The sequence below is a fragment of the Vombatus ursinus genome, unplaced genomic scaffold (assembly GCF_900497805.2).
Source record: "Vombatus ursinus unplaced genomic scaffold, bare-nosed wombat genome assembly UNPS02014806.1, whole genome shotgun sequence".
Classification (NCBI taxonomy): Eukaryota; Metazoa; Chordata; class Mammalia; order Diprotodontia; family Vombatidae; genus Vombatus; species Vombatus ursinus.
The window spans coordinates 556,822-580,159 of NW_020954584.1; the positions used below are offsets into that span (position 1 = coordinate 556,822).

Below are 23,338 nucleotides of genomic sequence, written 5' to 3' on the forward strand. Positions count from 1 at the left end.
CTTAACTCTCATCTTAATGGAGACCAGTCCCCTTGGAATAAATGGGTGGGAAGACTGGAACATTGGACAATAGAAGAACAAAAACTCCATCACCATCTCCTACTCAAAAGGTAAGTAAGGACAATAAATATTACATTGCATGAAGGCACAACAGTCTTGTCATTCTCTGTGATGTGTGTGATATTACTGAGATAATTTTGTCCAGTAGTTTCATCTGGAGTTCTTTTAATGAAGTGCAATTTGGGATTTCATTTAGATTTTTTTGACTGAATCATAATGATTTAGGAATAAATGTGTATATGTATATATGTATAGATATAGACATACATAGACATATGCACATGTGTACATGTGCATGCATGCACACATATGTGTATTTTTGTGCTTGCATGTGGACATTGACCACCTTTTGAAATATTCATATATTCATGTTATGTGAATGTGTTATAGATATTCTAAATCTCTCATTATAAATACATGCCTATATCACATATTGTATGTACATACATACATAAGCATTTATTTGAGGGACCTCATAATTCATTAAGTTATACATGTAGTTATCTTGGATTTTGATAAATGTCACAAAAACAATGTCCTCATTCATGAAATCATATTTTTATGGAATGTTGAAATAAATTTTGCATAGGTGTTTCCATTAAAGCATTTTGTAAATTATAAAATATTGTATGAATATTGTAAATATTATTGATTCCTATATTTCAAAAGCATTCTTTATAGGTACTCCATTCACTGATGCAAGTCACATTCCCTTTGACAACTTAGTAAAACATACTTGAGAAGGTATAATGTAAAATTTCAACAATTTTACCTGTTATTATTAGTCTTATTATTACACCATGGATATTCATCTTACAAAGAATGCACAAAGGAAATATAAAATGATTTTGGAGAGAAGCACTACCAGTTGGTGTTGAAGACAAATGGGCTTATGTAGGAAGTGGAAAAATGATTTAAACTTATCTAATGTCAAAAAAAAGAAAAGAAAAAAACAATAAAGAAAATATTTGTTTTCACTCAAAAAAAATCCTTACTAGAAATGACAGGCAAATAGTATAACATATTATACTAATGTAATATGAGGCAATCTCTTTAGATTAGCTTTCTATAATTGTCATAAAATCAAGGGCTTTTGTAAAAATGTTTTATTTGCATACCCCTATATGCTAATGCACTAAGTTCAAATATCCTGACTCCCAATACTCAGTTCATTGTTGTTCAAGTCTCGGAGGTCTTTTCTATTCTAAATGGCTTTATGTGGGGGCAGAGCCAAGATGGCAGAGAGAAGCCAGAAACTTGATGGACTTACCTAAGTTCTTCCCCAAACTCCCCTGAAAACCTTTAAATAATACACTTAAAAAATTCTGGAGAAGAAAAACCACAAAAGAATCTGGTGAAACAATTAACCAGCCCATGAAAACTTAGATGGTTGGCAGGAGATGTCTATTTCATCACAGTGAGACTGAAACACAGTCCATTGCAGACCACACCAGTACAGATGGGGCCCCAGCAAAACTGGAGCAGGCCTTGAAAGAGATTGAATCAGGACGCAGCAGCAGATGCTTCTGGAGCTCCCAGTCAACAGACAGAAAGGGACTTTTAGTTGGACAACTGGTCAGAAGGAGATTAGAAGGATCTCTTTGCTGTCACTGGGGCAGTACCCTTTTGTTTGCCCATACTCAAATTTGGGTTGTAGTCTTGGGTGGCAGTCTCAGGGTGAGGAGGAGCAGTAACACACCAGAACTTCCTGCTGCAGTGGAGTAGGGACCCTGATCACAATTTCAGAGCAGAAGAGTGCTTGTTGGTACTCACAAACCAGAGCATAGGCCAGGAGAGTAGTAAACCCAGCTCTGCTTAGATCATACCACCTTGGAAGAATTGAAAACTTACAGGTCCCTAGAAGCTTCTCTGAAAGCAGCTGCACAAAATCCCTGAAGCTTGGGACAGTGTGTCTTTCATTCTATAAACAGGCTCTCACTTTAGTAAAAAGTGAAAAGTCAAAAAAATAGGCTGGAAAAACAAAGAAACAAACAACAGAAAAAAATATTCTGACTAGAGAAAGTTACTATGGTGACAAGGAAGATCAAAACACACAATCAAAAGAAAACAAATACAAAACTTTTACATCCAAAGCCTGAAAGAAAAAAACATAAATTGCTCTCAGGCCATGAAAGAGCTTAAAAGATATTTTAAAAATCAAGTAAGAGAGGTAGAGGAAATATTGGAAAGAGAAATGAGAGTGATGCAAAAAAAATCATGAGAAAAGAGTTAATACCTTAGTAAAGAAGTTACAAAAAAATAAAAAAAGAAAACAGAAGAAAATAATACCTTAAAAACCAGAATAGGCCAAAAGGTAAAAGAGGTATAAAAATCCAATGAAGAGAAGAATGCATGCAAAAGCAGAATTGACCAAATTGGAAAAAAAAAAAAAACAAACAGAGGCACAAAAATTCGCTAAAGAAAAGAACTCCTTAAAAAGTAGAGCTGGACTAATGGAAAAGGTAATACAAAAGCTCACTATAGAAAATTATTCCTTAAAATTTAAAATTGACCAAGTGGAAGAGAATGATTTTATGAGACATCAAGAAACAATAAAACAAAAGCAATATAATGAAAAAATAAATAGAAGACAATCATTGGAAAACATAAAAACAAAATAAAAAAAAGTGACCTGGAAAATAGATCCAGGAGAGATAATTTAAGAATTATTAGGCTGGTCTAAAACAACAATCCAAAAAAAAAAAAAGAGCCTAGACATCATCTTTCAAGAAATTATCAAAGAAAACTGCCCTGATATTCTTGAACTAGAAGGTAAAATCAAAACTAAAGAATCCACTTATGACCTCCTGAGAGATATCCCAAAATTAAAACTCCCAAAAATATTATAGCCAAATTCCAGAGCTCCCAGGAAAAGGGGAACATATTGTAAGCAACCTGAAAGAAATAACTCAAATATCATGGAGCTACAATCAGGATAACACAAGATTTAGCAGCTTCTGCATTATAGGATCAGAGGGCTTGGGATATGATATTCTGGAGGATAAAGGAGCTAAAATTACTACTTAGTATGAAACACACAAGGAGGGGGGTGGTGGGAACTGAGTATAATCCTTCAAGGCTAAAAGGAATATTCAATGAAATAGAAAATTTTCACACATTCCTGAGGAAAACACCACATTTGAATAGAAAATTTGATTTTCAAATACAAGACTCAAGAGAAGCATAAAAAAGTAAACAGGAAAGGGAAAGCATAAGGGAATTAATAAGGTTAAACTGTTTACATTTCAACATAGGAATGTTATAACTTATAAGCACTTCATCATTATTAGGGTTGTTAGGAGAAGTATATATATTCAGAGGGTATAGAAGTGAGTTGAATATGATGGATTGGTATCTTAAAAGAATAAGTGGTGAGAAAAAGGAATGTCCTGGGAGAGAGAAAAAAGGGGGAATAGAAGAAGGCAAATTATCTCACATAAAAGAGGCAAGAAAGAGCTTTAACAGTGGAGAAGATGAGGAAGGTGGTGGGGAACACTTCAACCTTACTTTCATCAAAATTGGCTCAAAGAAGGAATAATATACACACTAAATTAGATATAGAAACCTATCTTCCCTTACATGAAAGTAGGAGGAGAGAGCGATAAGAGAAGGAGCAGGTCTTCATAAAAGAGAGGGCAGATATGAAGAGGTGGTAGTCAGAAGAAAAAAAGTTGTTTTTTTTTTTTTTTGCAGGAAGGACAGGGTAAAAGGATTCAGAGAATAAAATAAAGAGGAGAAAAATAGGATGGAGTGAAATAGATTTAGCCATCCTAACTATGAAAAAAAATGAATCAAGTTTCTATGATAGAGGCCTCATCTCTCAAATATAGAGAGGTGAATCAAATTCATAAAAATAAGGGCCATTTCCCAATTGATAAATGATTAAAAACATGAATAATCAATTTTTCAGATGAAGCTTTCTATAATCATATGAAAAAATGCTCCAAATCACTATTCATTGGAAAAATGCCAATTGGAACAATTCTAAGGTACTACTTCACACCTATTAGATTGTCTAAAAGGAGAGAAAAAATGAAAAATATCATAGAGCACATGGGAAAGTTGCAACACTAATATGTTGTTGGTGGGGTTATGAAATGATTCAACCATTATGTAAAGCAATTGGGAACTATGTCCAAAGGCATATAAAATCATGCTTGCGTTTTGACCTAGCAATACCAATATTAGGTCTTCATCCTAAAAGAGATAAAAGAAGGACCTATATGTACAAAAATATTTATAGCAACTCTCATCTTATGGCAAAGATTTGAAAATTGAAGGAAAGTACATCAATCTGAGAATGCCTGAACAAGTCATGGTATATAACTGGGATGCAATACTGTGTTGTAAGAAATGATGAGCTAGATGCTCTCAAGAAAACCTGGAAAGACATAGATGAAATGATGCAAAGTGAAATGAGTAGAACCAGGAGAACATTGTACACAGTAACAGCAATATTGTAAGATGATCAACTGAATGACTTAGCTATTCTCAGGAAGACTATCCAAGACAAATCTTAACCACTCATGATAGAAAATGCTATCCATCCCCAGTTAAATAACTGAATATAGAATCTGAATACAGATTGAAACATACTTATTTTAAATTTATTTTTCTTAAGATTTTATTTTGATGTATGTTTTCTTTTATGTTATCACTGACATGGAAATGTTCTGCATAACTACAAATGTACAACCTTTATCAAATTGTTCACCTTTTTAATGTGGGGAGTGGGGAGGGAAAAAGAAAATTTGGAGCTCAATTTTAAAAATGAATGTTGAAAATTACATTTCCACATAATTAGGGAAAATAGAATACTAAAAAAATAAAAATACTCATATTTCATTTAATTTAGTAATTCAAATAAAATAATATTTTACTGCTCTTCCAACTCTAGTCTGTTCTCCATGCCCTTGGATTCATATGCTAGAAAATTTTTAACTTATAAAATATATGTGAAATATTAAGCATAATATAAATTTCATTCCAGTAACAAGTACTATTAAATGTAAAAATTAATAAAAGTATTGTTATTATTTCCATTATCTATCTTTCTATAGGCCACCCTCAGGGGAAAAAAAGTTATTTTCATGTATTCATATGTGCATGCTGTATGCATTATTTTTCTTGATTTCTAAATTCTGTAGCAAATTAGCTATTTAAGAGACTAGAATCCTGAGCCGGCAGTTATTTGGAGCAACTTTGAAGGAACCAAATAAACCTCTTAATAGTCTTGGCTCTGTAATAATGAAATACTAATTTCTCTTGAAAATATCTCTACTGTTTTTTCCTTTGGACTCATTATTTCCTTCACTCTACAATTAAGGTTTTGAACTCTGCGACATCTCGAGAGACATTGAACTGAAAAACCATGTGGACTGTCCCTCTTTTCTAGGCAAATTCCTCAAAGGATTTAATTAAAGGGAAAGGAGTTTCAAGAACACAGTATTAGAATGACTCACAGACAGGAGATGGTGTTTTTACTGAATATAAATAAAATCCTCCTTTGTTGACAAAAATGTCCATGGACTCACATGAAATCAACTTCACAATCTAAGGAAGTACAATTGTTTGCAAAATACTGATGTGAGGGAACTGGAAGAAAAAATTGTAAATATTTAAATCCACGTAGGCCTTTTAAACCAAAATGAATTACCAAGGATATTTCTGTCTCTGTGGTGATAACTGTGTGAGTCGTGGCAAATGTTTTCATTGCCTGAAGTTGCCATCTTTCAACTTCAAGGAAAACAGCAGAATCCAAGACTTGGAACAATTGACTTCATGGAGAGGTAATATATTTATAAATGTCATTCATGTTTCTGGTTCTGTCCCAAACTATGCTTTGCATTAAGATTATAAAGCAGATACTAACATAAGCTCAATGAGTGTTTTTCACTTAATTCAGTGTCAAATGGGAATCTTGTTGTCAAAATAAAGAATTAAACCACTTACAAAAATCCCTGGTAGTAGTCATCTCCCATGTCCAATTTTTAATCTCTTTAAGTAGTTCAGGATACAGATGGAGAAATTGGATGATTCAGTGGATTATTTTTTATTATTATTTTGAGATGCCAAGTACAAGGGGCATTTTATAGAATTATCTATTGTGAAGTGACATTTTTACAAAGAGACTAGAAAAGTATAAATATATTAGGCTTAGGAAATTATTCAGAAAATGGCATATGCTATAGATTTCAGAAGAGTATTTTAGTGATCTGGTTTTGGCTATTACTGAGACAATAGCTTCAGACAAACTATAAAACAAAAAAATGATCATTTTCATTTCTTCCATCCACATTGAAATATCTGATGAAATGAGATGATGATAATAAAAATAAAAATTATGTTATGACATTTATGTAATGCTTATTATTATCTATTTCTATAATAGGTCCCTTAAATTAAAAAAAACATAAAACACATCACTTATTCAGCACAGTTTCAATTGTAGGATATGGTAAACATATTAGAAAAGTGTCAATAATAGTTTAAAGTGATATCTTTTGATGGGTTACTCACATTTTAATATGTATATTAAGAAGAAAAAATCTTTGTTGTCACAACAGAACAAATGCTAATTGATTGAATTGAAAAAAAAGATGCTATTAATATTTAATTCTTTAATGATGGAGGATCATTTCTAGACCCTCAGATTTATTTAAGGAAAGTACTTAATTACTCAAAAAATACAAATCTTGTCATATAGGTGATCAGAGGCCTTGAATCAGTCTTACATGTCTGTGCCTTAGCCTCTTTTCCACTGGAATCACTACCATGAATTATTTTTTTTTCTTTTGTAAGAATAAACCATCTTATTGAAGTGAAAGTGTCTTGCAAATTTTAGAAGATCACTGATACTTCAATTTAAAAGATTGTGTTTCTAAAAAGAAACTAAACTGCTTATGACATTGGAAATGAGGAAACATATGGCCAGGCAATCACCCCATAAAACGTCCATTATACAGCAAAATATTCATTAAAGTCCTTTTTGTAGCAAGAAAAAAATAAATAAAAAAAAATCATAGGTGTCCATTTATTGGGTAATACTCAAATACGACAGAACATGTCTGTATTATTAGAAAATATGAATACCTAGAATTTAGATAAACATTAGAATTTTTATGAAAACAGAGTAAAATAGGCAGAAAATGGAAATTATCTCTACAATATTGACAACAATATAAACAGAAAGAATAATTGAAGTATAATGTAATTATACTGACCAAACTTGTCACGGGAAATACTTGAAAAATGTGCCTTCTTCCTTTTATTACAAAGAAGAGAATTTATAAGTAAGGCTTATTTCATATATTTTTAGATGTAGGTGTATTTAGAAATGAAAGTGAAAAGGGGGTCAATAAAATGTGTTTCATAATTTTCTATATAGGTAAAATTTTGACTGATGAAACTACAGAAGAATTACCAACTTTATTTATGAGATTTAAATTTGCAAATAGACTATCCATCCTTTCTTCTTTGCCCTCCTCCCTGCAAAAGCTCTGCGAAGTAGGTAATGTTGCTATTATGACCAGTATTCAGGCAAGGAAACTGATGCCCATAAAAGTTAGATAGATTGTCTATTAAAGGGGCAGATGTGAGAACTGAACTCAAAACTCTGCTAACTACAAGTCTGGTACTATATCCAATAAACACTTGCTCTACCTCCCCCCCCCCCAAAAAAAAAAAAAAAAAAACATGGAAAACAGGAACAATGTCACTGAGTTTGTCCTCCTGGGGCTAACCCAGAATCCTGAGAAAAAAAAAAAAAACATTATTTGATGTATTCTTAATTATCTACAATCTACCTATGGTGGGCAACATTCTGATCATCATAACTGTCATCAGAAGTAAGAGCTTGAGGTCCCCTATGTACTTCTTTCTTGCTTTCTTGTCTTTTATGGATGTGCTCTATTCCACTGCCATTGTCCCTAAAATGACCCTAGACATGCTCCATGAAAAGGCAACCATTTCTTTCCGAGCTTGCATGCTGCAGCTTTTCTTGGAACACCTATCTGGTGGGACTGAATTCTTCCTTCTCGTTTTTATTGCCTATGATTGCTATGTAGCTATCTGTACAATCTTGTATTACTTTGTAATTATGAGGTGGCATGTATGTGTTCTGCTTTTGGTGGCATCCTGGATTAGATGTTTCACGCATTCATTAGTTCAACTCCTTTTTATAGTTAACCTCCCATTTTGTGGGCCCAATATCATTGATCACTTTGCTTGTGACATGTACCCTTTATTGGAACTTTCCTGTACAGATACCTATATAATTGGGATTTCAGTGGTTGCCAATGGGGGAGTAATATTCACAATTATCTTTTTGTCATTGCTTATCTCTTATGGGGTCATTCTACACTCTTTAAAAACTCAAAGTTTAGAAGGTCGACAAAAAGCCCTTTCTACTTGTATCTCTCACATCACAGTTGTTGTCTGCTTCTTTGTCCCTGTATTTTCATCCATGTTAGGCCTGTCTGTACCTTCCCCATTGATAAATCTCTAAGTGTCTTTCATACTATCATCACTGCGATGCTGAACCCTTTGATCTACACCCTGAGAAACACAGAGATGAAAAATGTCATAAGGAAGTTTTGGAACAGAAAAGTGAGGTCCAGCTGTAAGGTAATGGATGTCCTGGCCAAGCAATGGTGTTTTACAAAAGAAATGATAAAATGTTTTTAAATTTCTAAAACTTTCTTTTCTGAGGCTGAGAAAGAAGATCCTGAATAAGTAAAGAAAAAAAAAGGTAAATTTTAGGTCATTAGTATTAGAAACTCCAATTTGGTTGTTTTTGTAGAACTATTTCTTTTGTTAGAAGTATTTATTTTAAACCATCATGGTTTGATGAAAAATGTTAGCCATGTCCAGATAGACAGATGGACTCTGACTGCAGATTGAAGCATATTTTTCTCTTTATTTTCTTTTCTTCTTTTTTTTCCAGTAACATGTCATGTAGAAATGTTTTGCATAACTTCATATGTACAAAACACATTGTATTTCTTCTCTTTTTGATGGGTTGGGTAGAGTATGCATGAAGGGAGATAATCTGGAACTAAAATAAAACTTTCAAAACAGCCTCATGGTTCATAAAGAAAATATCAATTTATTTTGTGACACTTGTAAAACAATTAGCTATTCTAACAAAGATGCAAAGATCATGCTGTGAATAATATTGGTCAAATATGTTTAATGATGGGAAGTGATATGCCATATTATGTGTCTGTGGTGTGGCAGTGGATATTCTACAGAAGAGGAAAAAAATAATGAATTTCTCTGTTAAATTCAAGTTATTGCTGCTCTAAGTTCTTTTTAAAATATAGATGAACCATTTTCACATGTAATATTTAATTTTATCATCTCAAAACTCCATCTGAAGGCTTATAGTGTGATGTAAATCTGGGAATATAAGAATGTTTTCTTTTAACTGGGAATTTTTTTTATTATGTATGTTTGTCATAAACATGCCAAAAAAGATGTGATTTGAACTTTTAAAATCAAATAACATATTCCATTTTTTTCAAATAGTGATATAAAATAATACTATCAATAATAATATCATAAAGTTATGTTTATTAACTTTTCTTTTCAAAAAGAATGGTAGCATGTATAGTCGATAGAGTATTGGAGCTGTAGTATATAAGAATGAGTCTTACATCACCTCTGACTCTCTGTGAATTATTTAACCTCTCTTAACCTTTATAATTATTATTATTATGATCAATAGTAACAAAAATAACATAATTCTATTTTTTCTTTGGATTCTGATAGAAACTTTCCCAGACAAGATGTTATGAGGGTATTTTGTTTGTGTTTGCTTCAATTTATATTTGATGTCCTATAGATTATGGTACAGCTGTAATTTCATGTAACAGATTTTTTTGAGTTGCTTAACGATATCTGTGAATGCAAATCCATCTCAATACTAATCTCAATGAAGTCATCTTCAGTACAACTCTAAAAGCAATAAAGACAACAGGAAACTTTATACAAGTTGTAGTATTTCTCCAAAGTTTTGATCCTTTTGTCTAGGTTTCTGCATTTGAAAAACTGTTCATTATTGCTTGAATATTATTTGTGTTTGAGGTAAAAGTTTGATGGTAACCATTTGCTGATCAAAGTTACATCTGAGTGACTGTGCTCAACAATTCATTTGATATCATGCCATTAGATACTTCCTCCAAGAATGTTGAGATCTCAATTTGTACTCTGTGTATTTGTCGGTTTCGGTTGCATATTCCAGGCCACCAAAAGAGTTCTAAATAGATATTTCATAGGTGCTATTTTTGAAAGTGTCCTGTGATGTGGTTTACTATTTCCATAATGCCCTTCAATGATCTTCATTGATTACAAAGTCTATATACCCCAAGACCTATAATTGTCATCTCATGTTGTTTTTTGCTACTGCTCCAGCAATGCATAAATAGACTTGGGACTTGATTAGATGATGATGATGATGATGATGAGGATGAGGATGAGGATGATGATGATGGTGATGGTGGTGATAGTGGTGGTGGTTGTGGTAATGAGTATAATATTAGTTATATTCATGTATCACTAATTTAATGATAAGGCAGTGATTACACTAACCAAACAGTGATGTAGTTATATAAAAGAAGGCTATTCAATTCTTAGATTTTGTTTTCTTGAGGCCAACAAAGTGGTTCCTCGGTAAGTATAGAAGGAAGTCACTTTCTTTCTTCTCAATTGTAATTTGTTCCTTGCAAGATACCTTCCCCCTAAGATTATTTTGCTGAAATAATTTCTTTAAGTACATCATCATTTTTCAGGAAATTTTCTGTTTAGTTTGAATAGGAGTCATGATTAAGGAAAAAATAGCTCTGTTAAACCAAAAGGTATACTGTTAATGAATAATTTGAATATTTTTCAAAGGGAGATGGATTCAATCAAAAGGATTTATTATTTATTATTTATTTATTATTTATAATAAATAATTAGTTATATTAGTTATATTATATTAGTCTCCCCAGGAGTCTCATGGAATCTTGAATATCTTTTTGGAGCCAAGATGAGTAACAAAACCAGCTCCTGGGGAAGTAAGTACATGCCATTTTACCATACTCCTTCCACTGATCTCCTGCCTGATCTGCTGGAGAGACATATCATTCCATTGTACTTCCTCCACACATATCCCAACATATGCTCTCTCTTCAGGATGAAATGTAGCTCAAGACTAAGTCACCTCATGTAAAGTCAATGAATGGTGAAGAAATGTCACAGATGAAGCTAACAAAGAGAACAAACCAATTTGGCTGGAAAAGAATACTGGGGATCATTACTGTTTAACAGAGCTGTCAAACTCAAAAGCCCATAGGCTGCCAGCAGAATTAGATTAAAATGTAATTGGGACATATTTAACAAAATAAATAACAAAAATACAATGTAGATATTAATTTGTAGTTTCTAAGTTAATATGTGGCATGTAAGGATTTATTTTTATTTGAGCTTGACACTTATTGTATAATATGAGTCCACATTGTGAAGGGATTTAAATAGCAAAGAAAAAAAGTTTTTACATAATTCTAGTGGTAATAGAGAATTATTGTAGTTCATTGAGCAGGGAAGTGACAAAATTAATCTTATGCTTTAGGTATATCACATTGCTACCTGTGTTTAGAATTAATTAGATCAAGAAGAGTTATGAGGTAAATATATTTATTTAAACAAACATAAATAATAATAATAATGTTAGTTATCTCACAGAATTCTTATGAAAATCAAACCAATTAGCATATATACATTGCTTTGCAAAACTTAAAGATCTTTATAATTACTAGCTGTTATTATTATTATAAATTGAGTTATTTTAAGGCACTCAGAAGATAGGGAATTAGAAATTGATCTCTAGTCAGAATGATATGCTTGGACATTATAATATCAATAACTATTTAACAATAATTATACAAATTAAAAGACATATATAAGAATTTAAAAGAATAATTCATTGATATGGTGCAAAGAATCAACATGATTGGTAGCACACTGAAAGGGAAACTGTTTTGCTCTAGTTTCTCTTAAAACATATTAAAGAAAGATTTATTTTTCTTTGATTTTTATTGCTCTGAGTTTAACATAACAACAAACAAAATGGAATGAATATAGTAAATAAAAGTCATGTTTTGAAATAGTGAGATGCCACAGCATATAAATCATGGGTCCTGGAATCAAAGGGAAAATGAGTTCATGAAAACAAGGATGTTCTGGAAATTCTTAATAATTCAATTGGATAGGAACATATAGCCCAATGAAGGGAAAGACTGTGAATGTCGGTAAAGGTACTAGGCAGCCAAATTTCTAAGACCATAAATTTCAGAAAAGGAGACTGATAAGGAGTAATCAGTTAAGTTGATTAGGGAAGAATAAAGTCATAGAAGCAAAGGAAGGAAAAAAATGTGGATGTGGGCAACAGTATCAAAACTTCATGAAGGGGGGCAGTTATGTGGCTTAGTGGATAGAGCACTGACCCTGGATTCAGGAGGTCCTGAGTTCAAATACAGCCTCAGACACATAAAACTTACTAGCTGTGTGACCCTGGGCAAGTCACTTAAACCCATTTCCCAATCAATAAAAAAAAGTTGTCTTTTTAACAATTTTAGGTTAAAATTCTTTTCCTTTTAAAATTTAAGTTCCTAATTCCCTTCCTCTTTCCTACACCCTCTTCTACCAGCTGCAAATGTAAGAAATATGATAGCAATTATTCATGTGAAATTATTCAAAAATATTTCCATATTATCCATATTGTCCAAAAAAAGAAAGTGAGAAAATTATACTTCAATTTGCACTCAGAGTTCATCACTTGTCTCCTTGGAGGTAGTTATTAAAGAAAAATTTTTCTTCCTCAAGGGCATGAGTATAGAGACTTGTAGAACCATTTATTTTCATTTTATCAGTTAGAATTTTGTTTAATTAAAAAAGTATGACACAAAAGCACTTACACAGAAAAATTTAAAAAAATCTAAAGAATGATATGATAAATCAGTGATAAATTCTCAATTATGCCAGGAGACTGGAGGAGAGAAAAATAATAATATAGCACCAAGGAAAGAAGAATCAATTACCCGATGTAATTAAGGAGAGGCGACTAGGCGATGCAATGAGTAAAGTGCCGATCCCGAAGTCTGGAAGACTCATGTTCCTGAGTTAAAATCTGGCTTCAGACACTCACTAGCTCTGTGACTCTCAACAAGTCACTCAACCCTGTTTCCCTCAGTTTCCTCATCTGTAAAATGAGCTGGAGGAGGAAATGACAAACCAATGCTGTATCTTTGCCAAGAAAAACCCAAATGGGCTGACAAAGAGTCAGAAATGACTAAAAATTAGTGAACAAACTAAATAAAATCTAAAAGATACATGTCTCTCCATAAAAGAAGGAATTCTAACCACACAAGTAGTAATTAGTATCTCTCTGGGGGATGATGAGGAAGATACATTCAGGCGCAAAATAATTTTGCAAGCATCAGAGGAGGAAAAATTAAGAAATAATATCATTTGTCTCTAAAATATGATTGGGGGAATTATATCTCAGCCTTATGATGACAGCAATAGAGAGGCTTGTTATTGATATGTGGTATGGATCCCAAGTGTGACTCAGCGCCTTCAATGACAACTGCCTAAACTTGGTGATTGACATGAACATAAATGATATCATCGAGGGGTGGGGGGAATTGAAAGAAGTGCAAAAAAATTACTAAACCTTAGGCAAAATGGTGAAACACATCAGGACAAAAACAGTGTTTTCATCATGGCTGCTGATCAAAAGTAAAAGGTTGAAAACAAGAAAATAGATTTCAGAAGTGATTAGCTGATTCAGGAATCATGTCTAAATGAATAAGAAGGACTAACTCCATGCTGGTAACCTCTTGAATTCTAGATTACTGTGCTGTGATGGAATAAGCCAATCATGCATTTAATACAAATATGATGAGCTAGATAATCAAAGGACTGACTGCCAGACTGTCAAAGGAGGGTCAGGTCAGATCAAAAGTGGAGGAGGCCAAGGATCCTATGCTTATCAGTAGCAGATTGAAACTCATGAGTGGTTCTTCTAGGCTGGAGAGATAAAGAGAACCAGACTCCAATAAACAAACAAATAAAAGAATGAATAAATAAAATAAATGAATAGATGAATAAATTAATTGATGAATAATGGGTAATTAATGGACAAATAAATAAAATGGTTTCTGAATATCACATCACCTATATCTAAGACTCCTTCTTATCATCTCCTCATGTCTATCTTTTATCTTATAGTCCTGAAAAATCCTAGCTATTTTTAAAAGACATTGAATCCTGGACCATGCTCTGTAGTGAAGTTGTCTATATTTTTATACTACTTGAGTAGATATAAGACTTCTTGATGCCTGCTATGCCCTACTTTTTCTCACCCTTCCTTAATCTGTAATTCTCCCACTTTGACTTTCACCCCATTTCATCTTTCTTAAGCCACTTGTGTGTGCATATATATACATATATGTGCATACATGTGCACATATATGTATATATACATGCATCTATATCAATATCTATATGTACCTATACACATAAACACATACATATCTATCTATATATCTATATACACGCATATGTGTACATATACTTATATATACATGGGCACACATACACATACACACATATATACACACATATATTATATGTATATATGTACATGTATGTGTATCTCTGTGTGTATACATACATATGTACACATATAATACATATATGTATGTGTGTATGTATAATATATGCATACATACACATATGCATATACATATATGCATGTGTGTATGTATATAAATATGTGTGTGTATATATGTATGTGTGTATGTGTGTGTATACACACACACACACATAATGCTTTTCAGGTACATCCTTTCTCAAGTTAATTTTTACCTCACACAATTGCTCTCTATTTCTACTACTGATCTCATTTTTGGAAACTCTAATGCACATTTTAATGTGCCCGTGGAGACACTCCTTCCAAAGTTCATTGGCCTACTATGATATTTTATAATGTACACATACATCAGACTTGCTATATCACTCTTCTTCCTCCATCATTTTATATTCTGAAAATCCCTTTTCTGCTACTAATGTCTGACCTTTGTGCCTTTTCCTATACCAGAGCTTCTTAATCATTGTGTGTGTTTGTGTGTGAGCAAGCATGTATATACGTATTTGTGTTTGTTTGATGGCCCACATAGACTAACCAATGAATTGTGTGCCCCTACAATCTCAAAATAATGTTTTAAAGGCATAAATTGTTTATTTAATGTCAGATTATGATGGATGCCAATTATGCTGAAATATATTTATCAAAATATTGACCAAACAAGGTTGAAGACACCAAGTTAAGAACATATCTTCTCATCTTTTAACCATCCATGTTCTCATAACTCATTAAAACTGGTCTGAAATATTTTTTTTCTTCTTTCTTCAGAGTCTCAACCTTGTAGATAACTACTTGAAACTTTGAGGAGTAGGAAAAAGAGCTGGAGATCAAGACTCCCACAAAACCATGCTCATTCTTTCTGACTTGGTTACATTATTTTTGTGACAGTTGGGAAACACTAAGCAGACATTAACCTTTGTATCATTTGAGTAATGCCCTTTTTCAGAGACTGGTTGCAGAGATGCATAGATTTCCAAGGAAAACTGCTACAATGGTTAATGATATTAGGAAGTTATTCAGGCCATTCATGAAGATACAAACAAAATAATCAATCAAAGCCCATAGATTACCTGATATTAGGGTTCTGTTCCTACCTTTGTAGAACAGGAGAAGTGTTACAATGTATTGAATTTCCATGCTGACTCAGCTATAGAGACTTAAGAGATTGGAAATGGACTACAACTAGACAGGGATATTGGGACAGAAGTATTGTGTTCTTTCATATGTGTTTCTAATTCCTCTTGATCTTATCATGCTTTTACTAATCACATTAACCTGTTTAACCATGTCCTTGAACTTTGAAAGACTGCAATAATTCATAGAGCCTTTTAGAAAATGAGTGGAGTGTGGGTGGGTGATATAACTATGAATGACAAGTATGCAGCTACTTGTTGATGGACACTCTTTCATTTATGTGGTTTAAAGCGATTGAAATTTCCTGTTAAGGAAATGAAATGTCTTAGTATTATTACAATATAATATTGACCTTCAAAACACTTTGAAAAATGTCTCAGCAATAATCTCCAGGGGTCTTGAGACCACATTTTGAAAACTAAAAAATTGATGGAGGACTAGAAAAATAAATAGTGTTAACAAAAAGTCAGTCTTTATATAAAGAGTCATGCCAAATAAGTCTTAATCTTATATAAAAGTATATAAATTATAAAGATATGGATTAGCATATAGATTTAGATAGATGTAGATATAGATCTTCAATATTACTTGATAGATCAGGATGATGATGACTACATGGTTTACCTAGATATTATCAGTAAATTTGACAAAGACTTTTGTTTTGTTATTGTAAAAGTAATGGATAAGATGAATAAATGTAGGTTAGATGATTATAGAGTTGGTTGGATTTGTAATCCAATTGAACCAGATGCAAGGAATAATATGTACATTGTGGGGAAAGATCATTAGAGATGTGACCCACAAATGTGGATAGTGGCCCTTTGATTTTCAATATTGCTCTCCTTCCCACATTCTGCATTCCTAAATGGGTCTTCTTTCTATCCTGCACATACAGCATTCTATCTCCTTTGAAATTTCTGCTCCCTGTGCCTCGTAAACAACCTCTTCTTTTTTCCATCTAGTAAGATTTTGGCAAACTTAAAGACTTAGAAAAAGTGCTATCTTTTACATGAGATGAGCACTAATTTCCCATATGCTCCCCCATGTATAGGGTTCTGTAAAATTACTTAGTTTTTGTTTCATACCTCTTTTGTATTTACTTCTGAAAAAACCTTCATGTTTTCCCCCCCAAAAAAGGGGAACAACAATGATTTTATTGCTGCGTATGTATCCCCCACACCAAGCACTGAGTCACTCAACAAGCATTTATTGAGTGCTACGTTCTTGTGGAGAATGTGGACAATGCCAGATACAGAGTAGGCACACACAAAATATTTGAGAAATGTAACTGATACTTTTAATGAAAACTATACCTATATTAATATTTCAATTTCTAAAAACAAACAAAAAACATCTAATACTTACTTTATTTGTATTGTGTAGATATGTATATATTCAGTAATTAAGTGATCTAATGCAGTCTTTTCATGTCAGCTGGAATTCTTCCATTTTCTCTCTATTATTTACCCATTGACTATATTAAAATTGATTTGAAAATGCTAAGTATATTACCTCCCCCAAAATAAGGAGTCCTTTTTAAACATTAGAAGAATTCAAATAGGAGAAAAAAGATCTCAACAGAGACTCAGTGAATATTAGGGAACATTTTTTAGTATGTGCTTGAATTTTTCCTTCACTGATCAACAATGTCTTTCTTTTCATATTTTTCCTTCCTCTCCCTCATACCTGATTTTGAGTCAGGTGATTTTATTAGAGGCCCTTTATGTGCTAACCAAAGTCTCCTTTTGACTGAATAATTTTTTAATGGCAGTTTTCATTTGGGCATTTCTCAGTGTATAGATTAAAGGGTTTAACATGGGGGTGATGATTGTGTAGAAGACTGCAACTGCTTTATCGATGGGAAAGGTTATTGCAGGCCTCATATAGATAAAAATACAGGGAACAAAGAATAAAACAACTACAGTAATGTGTGAACCACAGGTAGAGAGGGCTTTGCATCTCCCCTCCACACTCTGAGTCTTCAGAGAACTCAGGATGACAGTATATGAGACCATCAACAGAAGGAAATTTAAGAAGCAGATAAAACCACTGTTGGCTGCAACAAATAAACCAAGGATGTGAGTGTCAGTGCAGGCAAGGTTCAGCAAAGGATTTAAGTCACACATAAAGTGATCTATGACATTGGGACCACAAAATGGTATCTTGATTATGAAAGGCATTTGTATTGTTGCATGGAGTAAGCCTCCTATCCAGACCACACACACCAGGAGGGCACGCAACCGCCAATTCATGATGGTCGTGTAGTGCAGGGGCTTGCAAATTGCTACATATCGGTCATAAGCCATTACTGTGAGCAGGATAACCTCAGCACCTCCAAAGAAGTGTTCTCCAAAGACTTGCATCATACAACCATTGAAGAAAATGGTTTTCTTTTCAGAAAGTGAGTCTATAATGAGTTTAGGTGCATTAACAGAGGAATAACAGGCATCTATAAAGGATAGGTAGGCAAGAAAAAAGTACATGGGGGAATCCAGGCTAGGGTTGAGGATAATAGTGATGACAATGAGTGTATTACCCACAATAGTTATAGCATACACAATGAAAAACACGACAGCAATAATTTTCTGCATCTTTGGATTCTCGGTCAGCCCCAATAGGATAAATTCAGTCACATTATTTCCATTATCCATTTATTCCATACGGATGTTGGATTTAGACAAGAGTTGTTTTGTCTGCAAAGAAATTAGAAGTTTTCGGTAAGGGAGTCTTATATTTATTAGACTCTTCTCTAGAAAGGTCTGGTGGAAAAAGAATGGCCTGAAGACTAGATTTACATCCCAGTTGCCCTTGTCACTGGATGAACTTGCAGTACCCAATTTATACCCTCTGCATCTGTAAGCTATTACACTTAAAGTGGCTTAGATAAGAGGCATATGGTGTAGAGCATGGAATACAGGCTCTGAAGTTAAGAAGACCTAGTTTCAAATCCCCCTCAGTTACATACTACTAATAATTATACTAGCTATCATTTATAGAGTACTTGAAATGTACTACATAGTTGTTTCATACTTGTAATTACTTTATGAAGTGATTTACATATGCGATCACATTTTATTTTCACAACAACCCTTTGGGACAGATACTATTATTCTATTCATTTTAAAAATAAGGAAATTGAGACTAGGAGAGGTTAAGTTATTTTCCCAGAATAATACATCTAATAAGTTTCTGGAATAGGATTTAATTTCATGTATTTCAGATTTCAAGTCCATCATTCTATTCTCTACACTGTTTAGTTGTGTAACCCTGACCATGTCACTTAATTTCTCTTTGCCTCAGTTTCTTCATTTGAATATTGTTGGAGTGGATTGATCCCTTCCCTGTATGCTCTCTTCTAGCTGTAATTGTTCTTATGATGTTTTTATATTTATTAACTCAGTGAGTACTTGAACAACAAGTCTTTTTAAACCTCAAAGAACCATTTTAGCAGAGTATTCCATCAAATCTCTCCTGCTATTTTTTGGTAAAAAAGAATAGTCATGTAGCCTACCTAATAATATTTAGATAGATTTGCAATTCCTTGAATGTTGGGAAACAAATAGTAAACACTGAATTCATATTATCTTAGAATTAATTGTTCATTAAAAACCATAGTCATTTCTTCTTGGTTCTAGATTATTTAACATTTTTGTCATGCTATTGGATAAAGACATTTTTGATATTCCTAATCTATTTGCAAATGACACAAAACTAGGAGGATAAATAATGCCATGATTACAGGTGGATTTCAATGAATTCTTAACAGGCTAAAACAGTATGACAAATTGAAGAAGTTATAATAAAATAGGAAAAAAATTAAAGTTTACTTGGCCTTAAAAATATCATCTTCATGGTGACAAATTGACAAAGGTTTGATTAAATATCATTTTCTTCTGAACTGGCATTCTCTAAGCTCTTTATGAGTACACAATGTGCTATGACAAGCAAATTTGATTTTAAGGTGTCAAACTGGAATCATAGCTTACAGAAATAAGGAGGAGGTTGTCCCTCTTGGCTCTTCAAGAAACAATCTACATTTGGAATATTGTTTTCAATTCCACATGATATATTGCAGGAAGAATATTGATAAATGGTAGATTTTCCATTGAAAGAGAACCTGGAATGATTGAAGGGATTCAGTGTATGCTTTATGACAATCAATTGAAAGAACATAGCATGCTAAAATTTTAAATGAAATGATTTAGAGAGCATATGAGAGCTGCTGTGTGTAGTAGGGTTTGAATTTGTCACATATGCCTCCAAATTGCAAAACTTGGAGCAAGTGTTGAAAGTTTTATTGCTAAAAGGGATCTTGAGGGCTACTTATTTCATTCCACTGATTTTACATAGTACAAAGGGCAGAGACTTTAATTGACTTCCTTTGGTCAAAGAGGTAGGAAATAGTTGAGATAGGATTGAACTCAGTCCACCAATTTCCTCTGACTTCAAATACAATGTTCATTCCACTGGACTGAACGTATTTAGTTATGATGTCATGGGGGTAGAGGGGAAACCTTCACAATGTAGCAGTTGAGAAGTAGAATGACCCATTTCAGGAATACATAGGTTCTCAGGTTCTCATGTGGGGGTTTTCAAACAATATTTGGATGACTCTTTATTGTGAATATTATAATGAAAATTATTTGGGAGAAAGAGTATGGATTGTACTCTGAAATTTCTCTAATTCTGAAATATTTCAGTTGTGTATTGCCTTGTTTTTGCCCATACCTTTATCATCTATGGCTAATGTATCTACATCTTTATCTTCCCCAGCCAAGCTTTGTCTTGAAATCACTGTCCTCCACTTCTGAAGGAGTTCAGTTTCTGGTCCTTGGTCTTCTCTCTGGCTCAAAGCTATCCTTTACAATTGAAGGCTTCAACATATTTATGTTCTCTTGAATGCCTTTGTCTCTCAGTACATTGGCCTCCTCAAGTCAGTCAATAAGAGTTTATTAATCACTTGCTGTGTGCCATGAACAGTCATATGTGCTCAGGAACACCTATAATCCATAGAATTGTTCCACTTCAAAGACTCAAAAGGTGGGTCTTAGTTTAGACATCACCATCACCTAACTAAAAAAAAAATCTTTAAAGGCAATGTAGTCTAACATAACAGTTAGAGGACATTCCTTGAAATCTCTGCATCTGCCTGTTACCTTGAATTATTTATACAATCTTTGTTCCTCAGTTCCCTTTCCTGTTAAATGTAAAATCACTTTTATATGACAGTTTACAGTTTTCCAAGAACTTTCTTATCACCCGGCCCTAGGTGGTAGCCATTGCAAATGTTATTCTTTTCATTTTGCAGAGGAGCAAACTAAGGTTCAGAGAAATGAAAGAAACTGGATGCAAATTTAAATTGTCTGCCTCACAGCAATTCAAGCACTTAAAAATACATTAAGCTATCTTTCCAGTGTATCTTAAGAATCAAGTCTCTTACTGTAGATTCAATCCATTTAACAATCAAGAAGTAAATCATTATAAGGGATCATTATGATATATATGAATCAGAGTATCAGCTCAAATAGAGTTTGTGGGGATGAGTAGTGAAACACCCTCGTCTGCTGTATGGATAGTCATGCTTTCTCACGTATTGAAGAGAATTCTCACTTTCATTATGGTATTTTCATTGGACAGGAAGATAGTGGCCATGGTTCAACCATAGAGTCAGTCAGGCTTTTTTTTATGGAAATATTCTCAGGATTTTTGCATCCTGGATCTCCCTCACCTTGCATCTAGGAAAACTCAACCTTATTCAGAACTATGTTATCTAACAATAATAAATACAAAACAAAGCAAAATAAAAACATTGAGATGTTAAGAAGGTCTCATTCATTCTATACATGCCTTTATGACAACAGGTAGAAATGACTTTAAATGACCATCTATGTTTATACCACCTCTCCTTTAACCTTTTCATAAGAAATGGAACTAAAGTGCATATTATAAAGTTTAAGGACCTATTTTCATGCCCAGAGCTTAGCTCTCAGAGGAATTAATTATCACTGGTGCCAGAAAGGCTTTGTCCTAAAATATACATTATTTTGGGAAAGTGTTTGTGAAACAATGCAGACATATCTATTTCATTCTTCTCAATATATTGGAGGCATCAATTATTTGCCATAAAAGAGAAATAATGAAATAAATCCATTATGCTTTTAAGACCTGGCTCACCAGGGATACTGTGTCCAGTATAAAGGGAAGAATCAGGGAATGCTATACCATTGACATGTCCCTGGTGCACCCTTCACATGGGCTTGGGAAAAATGGATCACTGTGGATCCTCAGGTGACTTTTCACTTACTTTGTCAACTCCTCTGACATTTGTCAGCTTGGAAGTTGTGGTCAAATACATTAGCAGGCAGGAAATAATGCCTAGACATCCAATCACTATGACTGTTTTGTTTCTAATTATGGATGCAAATGAAAGAGTCATATCATGTTTGTCCATAAAGCTTTGGAAGATTCAGAGCAGGTAGGTGGTGCAGTGGATAGAGTACCAAGCCTGGAGTCAAGAAGATTAATCTTCCTGGGTTCAAATTCATCTTGAAAGTTTCAAATTCCAAGCTGTGTGACCCCCAGTTACTTAACCCTGTTTGCCTCAGTTTGGCAATACTGAGTTGGAGTATTATATATCTATATAATCTATAAAGTGAGTTGGAGAAGAAAATGGCAAATAACTCTAGTGTGTTTGCCAAGAATACCCTAAATGGAATCACAAAGAATAGAACACGACTGAATAAAATGACTGGATTGGATATTGGATAGAACAGGGTATATTAGGAACAATTAGGTTTTGTTGTTTTTGTCTTATTTAGTTTATTTTTTAGTTTGTTTTTTTAAACTTTTAGTTAATACTTATTGTTTCAGAGATCCACTGCAATGATGTGGATTTTCCAATTCAACTCAGTCAACATGACCATCCCCAAAGCAGAGACTCAGATTGTTTCTGTGATGATTTTTGCTATTACTTTTAGAATAATCATCTACAGGGGGGCAGAGCCATGATGGTGGAGTAAAAGCAGTGACTTGCTTGAACTTTCCCCCAAACCCCTCCAAATACCTACAAAAAATAACTCTAAACAAATTCTAAAGCAGTAGAATCCACAAAAAGACAGAGTGAAACAAATTTCCATCCCAAGACAACCTGGATGTTTGATCAGAAAGGTATATCATGCTGGCTGAGAGAGGAGCTCAGTTTGGCCTGGCCATGCAGGCAAGGCCAGATTGCTTCCTTCCCTTGGGAACTGGGCCTAGGACCTAGCTTCTCTCTCTCACTGCAGAAACAGATTTTTCCCACTGATCTTCTAAATTTTCTTTGGTGTTCGTGGGTTGAGAAGTCTGGAAACTGCCATAGCTGCCCATGATTCAGTCCTCTGAGGCCTCCTCCATGTTCGCTGAAGACTGCCTTGCTACCACAAAGAGTTGTTATGAATACACATATACACACAAATG

General features: G+C 33.5%; 1 protein-coding gene and 1 pseudogene across 1 annotated transcript; one reads left to right on the plus strand and one right to left on the minus strand.

Moving 5' to 3' along the window:
- The first annotated feature begins 7,755 nt into the window (after positions 1 to 7,755).
- On the plus strand, positions 7,756 to 8,797 carry LOC114051828 (annotated as a pseudogene).
- An 8,807-nt stretch (positions 8,798 to 17,604) lies between these two features.
- On the minus strand, positions 17,605 to 18,534 carry LOC114051813 (olfactory receptor 4C46-like). Its single transcript, XM_027874215.1, has one exon. It carries the CDS (start codon positions 18,532 to 18,534, stop codon positions 17,605 to 17,607), a length of 930 nt encoding a protein of 309 aa, XP_027730016.1.
- Positions 18,535 to 23,338: the final 4,804 nt, after the last annotated feature.

Coding starts and splice junctions, on each gene's coding strand:
- LOC114051813 (XM_027874215.1), bottom strand. CDS start 18,534: ATGGATAATGGAAATAATGTGACTGAATTTATCCTATTGGGGCTGACC.